Source organism: Sceloporus undulatus, chromosome 2, assembly GCF_019175285.1.
Source record: "Sceloporus undulatus isolate JIND9_A2432 ecotype Alabama chromosome 2, SceUnd_v1.1, whole genome shotgun sequence".
NCBI classification, from domain to species: Eukaryota; Metazoa; Chordata; class Lepidosauria; order Squamata; family Phrynosomatidae; genus Sceloporus; species Sceloporus undulatus.
Genome location: NC_056523.1, coordinates 294,190,238 through 294,196,237, shown reverse-complemented (window position 1 = coordinate 294,196,237; position 6,000 = coordinate 294,190,238). Strand labels below are relative to the sequence as shown.

At 41.7% G+C, this 6,000-nt stretch overlaps 1 protein-coding gene across 2 annotated transcripts in view; it reads right to left on the bottom strand.

Annotated features, from left to right (window-relative positions):
* The window catches only part of CD180 (CD180 molecule), a 60,837-nt gene that overhangs the window by 23,328 nt on the left and 31,509 nt on the right, over positions 1-6,000 (bottom strand). For both annotated transcript variants that reach the window (XM_042450942.1, XM_042450941.1), the window contains exon 3: positions 4,912-5,611. In XM_042450942.1, coding sequence (XP_042306876.1) covers positions 4,912-5,058 — 147 coding nt within the window. In that variant the 5' untranslated portion in view covers positions 5,059-5,611. The remainder of the gene's footprint in view (positions 1-4,911; positions 5,612-6,000) is intronic.

Sequence of the window (6,000 nt, the reverse complement as noted above, 5' to 3'; positions counted from 1 at the left end):
TTGGCCTCAGAGGGAGCGATCAGGCAGACCCAGCAACATCGGGGACTGCCTAAAGGAAGAGGCTCCTCCCTCTTTCAACTGTCATCTTGGCCTCAGAGGGAGCGATCAGGCAGACCCAGCAACATCGGGGACTGCCTAAAGGAAGAGGCTCCTCCCTCTTTCAACTGTCATCTTGGCCTCAGAGGGAGCGATCAGGCAGACCCAGCAACATCAGGGACAGCCTGAAGGACAAGACTTCTCCCTCCTTTAACTGTCACCTTGTATTGTATTGCAATTTTTACTGTACACCACTATGATCATTGCGGAATAGCGGTCTATAAATAAAACATATTATTATTAAAATTGAAACTGATAGATGCTTGTTTCCCTATTTAGAACATAACTTGAAGATCTAAAGAGGAATATTTAGGAGGAACAGAGCTTATAAAAAGTGACTTAAAAAAGTTACAGTAGCTATGTTGGCTAAGTGATTATTGGAAGCATAGCACAAAATGAGAGACAGAGTGGTGTAATGGTTTGAGTGTTGGACTATGACTCTAGAGATCAGGGTTTGAGTCCTTGCTCAGTCATGGAAACCCACTGGATGACCCTGGGCAGGTCACACTCTCTCAGCCTCAGAATAGCCCATGACAGATTTGCCTTAGGGTGGCCATAAGTCAGAAACAACAAGAAGGTGCACAACAACAACCACAATATAGTCCAAAATGGCTCCATGTTCTGGGCAGGAGACAATCCTTAGGTACCCTGTCGTTGAAGGGTCACCCCTTAGAACTGGGCCCCAAATGGGGTGGCAGGCAATGAAGATGAGAAAGTGTCATTCCCTCCAACATTTCACAGATGAAAAATGGGACATATATGGCTGAGCAACAGTGGACTCTGGGCACATCCAAACTGACAGAAAAGTCCCAGATTTTGTTTTGTTTCTTCCAATTTTGTACTGGGTTAGAATAAACTGATTCGAGTAGTTGGTATAAAAAGTGTCTGGTTGTATCAGGAGCTGACAGAAAATATTCTGGGGGTAAACAAAATGTATATGGAATCTCCAAAATAAAATTGGAAAGAACAGCAACAAAATCTTGGACTTTCTGGTCTTTTTTAATCAGTCTGGATGAATCGAGAGTGTGATCAGTAAAGTTAATAATGAGAAGAAAAGGATGAGCTAGGAGAAGGTGCCACACTTTGCTTTTGCCTAAGATTACTGGGAAGGGCAAGACTCTTCCCCCCGTTGCTCTTCTCTCCCACCAGCTGAGTTAATGGGGTGCAAATGACTTTTTTATTTTCAACTCATTGCCACTGAAGTATTGGGATAGCTGAGAATTAATCAAGACTGTTACTGCCAAACTGGAACAGCTGGAGGATATGAAGCACTAGCTTAGACTATATCACCCTATTCCTGTGAACAATCTTTTTACCCCCCCCCTTTTTTTTTTGCACCAGCTAGAATTTCTGAACTGTTTCTAAAGCATCACACACTGGAAAATACAGTTGGCGCCTCTTATCCATGGATTTTTTATCTATGGACTTGAGCATCCACGGCTTGAAAATATTCCCAAAAAGTATAAATTCTAAAAAGCAAACCTCGATTTTGCCATTTGATATAAGGGATAACCATTTTGCTATGCTATTATATTTAATGGGACTTGAGCATCCACAGATTTTGTTATTCACAGGGGTCCTGGAACCAATCCCCAGTGGATAACAAAGTCCCACTGTCGTACCTTTTAAAAGATCATGGGGGTGTGTGTGTGTCAAGATTGTTTAATATTGTTGTCCATCACAGAAGTGATAAATGTTCTCTTTAGAGTAGTGATGGCACATACCTGGTCCTCCTCCCCACAGACCTTTCCCTGCTCCCAGCAGTCTCTCTGGAGACAGCTGGAGGCCGGGAAAGGTCTCTGGAATGGAGCAACTGGTGTGCCCCAGTTGCTCCTCCTTCCCCTGCCTCCTTCCCCTGCCCTGCCGGTTGCTCCTCCTTCCCCTGCCCTTTTACTGGACTCTGTCTCTGAGAGGCAGCTGAAGGCTGGGAGAGGGCTGGGAGGAGGAGCCAGAGGCACACGCCTCTGGCTTCTTCTCCCCAGCACCACTTCCTGAAGGCCAGGAAAAGCAGGGAGAAGGAGGAACTGGCACATGCATGCCTGTTCCTGCTTGTCCCTGGGCTGTGCCCGGCAAAATGTCATTGCATGCCACCCGTGGCACGCATGCCATAGGTTCGCCATCACGGCCTTAAAGCAAGAACCATTTGACGATTAACCCACAATGTTAAAATGTCAAGAGAAAGAGGCCCTTGGAAGAAATAAATCACCAGGTACATATGGTCTACTAATAGAGCTGTTTCATCCTGTAGAAAAAGAATCATTTCCAATTCTAACAAAAATCTGCCAACAAATATGGTAAATAGAACAGTGACACAGAGATTGGAAACACTCAAAAAATATTCCACTCTCAAGAACTGAATCTACAATCCCCAAGAACATAATAGTGTTTCAATACATTCTTCACGAGAAGGCGGGGGGAAGCTGTTTTCCTGTTTTCCAAATAGTATACATTTTGGGCTAGCCATCAAATTTCACTAACATTTTCCATTCAAAACAGTATTTCCAAACTCCAAGGCTTTGGAATAACAAGAAGCTTAAATCGTACTGTATCTTACAGTGAAATGGCCCATGTATACTTCTGGAACTGGTATTAAAATGGAAAGGTTGCTGATTATTCTTTATAATTGAAATGTCAGTGTCTGGCATGAACACCTTAAAAATAAAAAAAGACAATATGAATGTTCTTGCTGACATTCATACCATGCTGCCATCTAGTGGCCATGGCTAATTAAGGCATGGGCCAGAGAAAGGTGTAGCCTTTTGTCCTGCTGTCTGTCTTCTGTGCTGCGTGCTTCCAACACAAGACTGCTGACAATCTGGTGAGAGAGATGAATGTACTTACAAGGACATACAGTCTTGGGAATGTGAAATTGTGTGTCCCTAATCTTGTAAAAGATGAGGACTGAGTGGCACGAATTGTATTAAAAACATTTAAAAAAAAAGAAGAAAAGAAAAAGCACATTAAGCACATATTTACTTTTTTCTTTTTTAAAAAAATTCTCATTGCACATTCTCCTACCTCAACCACTTAAAGGCTGAAGGCTTGTTTGAATGAGAAGGCCTTTGCCTGCAGGCAAAAAGAGAACAGAGATGGAGCCAATTGAATCTCTCTTAGAACAGGGTGACTAGATCTCCTTTTCCATGCCCTACAATTCAGCCTTCTGTCCAAGAAGAATTCCAAAATGTCCTTCATTTGGAGCATGGCTAAGAAGTGTGGATTGCAGTATCAAGTATGATACAAGTGTTTTGTAGCTTTTCTTTTGGTCATGTCCCTACATTTTACTTGAGTGTCCTCCATTTTGCTGTGCCTTCTCCTCCTTGGCGGTTAGGACATCTGATCACCTTGCCATAGGGTGATCAGACATCCTCATTTTCCAGGACACAGCCTACATTTCAACCTTCTGTCCAGGAGGAATTCCAAAATGTCCTCCATTTTGAACATGACTCAGAAGCACGATTTCATCCCAACTGCCAGCAGAACAGACGACCATTGCTCAGTGTGGCTGCTGGCTGTTTGAATATCACAGTAGTCTCTAGGTGAATATGGATGTTGTGAAACTACACAATTCACTTCTGCACATACATAAGACCATTTGCAAAGACACTACGTCTGAAGCAGAATGCCAGGCATAGGTTTGTTCAGTCAGATTTAATCCTGAAATGCTTGGGAGCCCTTTCTTGTTACAAGTCCCTTCTGTTTTGTTCCTTCTTTGAAATCTTTGGGAGATGCTAATTGATATTCTTCTACACATCAACTGTTGCTCTTTCTGTTTTCATGTACTGTCCCAGATTGATTCTCTCATTTCTCCTCCCTGCCCTCCTCCCATTCTGTGTTTCACAAAGATAGTTCCCATATTACATTTTCACAGTAATTTCACCTTTGAATCAGAAATGGAATTCTCCTTTACACATGGTTTGATCAGTCACAATGATGAAAGAACAAGTCATCTTCCTTTAGAGCTCGGCATTTCATTTCAAGCATAGATAGGTTGACAGTTGCTTGCTGCTAATGAGATCATCAGTTCTTTTATCATCTGAAGCTTTTTCTTCTCCTTAGAGGTGTCTCCTGTCACAGGCGTGTTTGAGTAATTGTATCTGGAAATTGAGAAATAGTGATATGCGTGTTTAAAAATCAACGTCTACCACAGCAGTGGGATTTCTTTAATAATAGGACAGAAGTAATGTTTTCCTCCTTTTTGTTGTTGTAGAGAAAAGCCACGGTTGCCATGATAGGTAAAATAATTTTTAAAAAGTACATATAATGGTAATACATTTTTATTAGGCAGATGAGTAAATCTTGTAAAATCTCCAGCTTCTTAAATGCAGAAACTGTCTAGTCTCTGACAACTTTTACTTTTATTTTCTGTCACAAAGAATCTGTGAATAGAAACAGCTTTGAGTATTAATAGCATTTAAATTTCTAACAGTGTGGGATTTGTTGTTGTTTTTGTTGTGTGCCTCCAAGTCATTTTCTACTTATGGCCACCATAAGGTTTTTCTTGGCAAGATTTGTTCAGAGGATGTTTACCATTGCCTTTCCTGAGGCTAAGAGAGTGTGACTTGCCCAAGGTGGGCTTCATGGCCAAGCTGGCAATTGCACCCTGGTCTTCAGAGATCTTGTAGCACCTTTGAAACTAACTGAAAGAAAGAAGTTGGCAGCACAAGCTTTCATATACTAAAGTTTATTTCCTCAGATTGTAGTCCAACACTCAAGCCATTACAGCACACACACAGGCCTTGGGAGAGTCACAAGAAGTCTTGAAACTGTATAATTTCTTCTTAGAAGAGGCGTGGGTAAAGAGGGGGTGATATTTACCAGTCCTGAAGAGGAATCCATGGAGAACCACTGAGTGTCTGAAGACAATCTGGAAAGAGGAGAAGATCTGGATGGTTGGGCAGAACTCTGGTGTTTGCTCATAAATTGGACATGTGAGGATGAATATCCTTGAGGGATCCTGAACATTTCTACATGAAAACAGACTTTGAGTGCTTTCTCATAGTTCTGTCAAAAATGGCAATTTCAGTAGATGGTGAAGTCGCTTTCATGGCCGGCATCCATCGTTTTTTGTGGGTTTTTCAGGCTATGTGACCATGTTCTAGAAGAGTTTCTTCCTGATATTTCACCAGCATCTGTGGCTGGCATCTTCAGAGAATGCTTGCCTGGAAAAAGTTGGGTATATATATACTTTGTGAGCCTAAGAATGCAGGTGTGATTTGCATGCGTATTGTTTTGTTGTTGATGGCTGGCCTCAGGCTGGGAGGCTAATGCAAAAGAGGATTAGTGTCTGCTAATTGGTGATCATTATCTGCTGGGAAAGCCCCTGATTCTGAGTGGTTTCCCATTTGCATCAGTAGATGGTCTTTACTCCAGATTAACAAAACAGTGATTGCATTTGGAGAATAGATGGACAAGAAAGGTAGCTGGGAATATTGTAGAGGTTTGATAGGAGATACAGTCTTATTTGCCTTGCAATGGGATTGCCTTTGTTTCCAATGCAAGAGGATATGCAGAAATCCTGGGGGAGAATAGAATGATCAGCAAACCCATTAACTTTGATTTAGTACCATCTAAATCCTCCATATGTCTTTGGGCCTTTCCCATGGGAAACATCCTGATGTTCCAAAGGTCATTGTGACCTCTTAAAAACATGACTGGCTCTAGATATTAAAATATGAGAATATGATGCCCCATATACAGTGCAGGAAATGTTGGGTATGCTAACACTTTCCCACCATTCTGGATGCCATGTCTAAAACATGATTTAAAGGCTATTTTATCTCCCTGAACCTTCCCATGGACCAAAACAGCCTTTTTTAAAAAGGGAAAAGAAAAGAAACAAACAGAAATGTGGAGGATGTTTAATTTAATATTTTAGGTTCTTGGAAACAACTTGAGGGAAAAGCC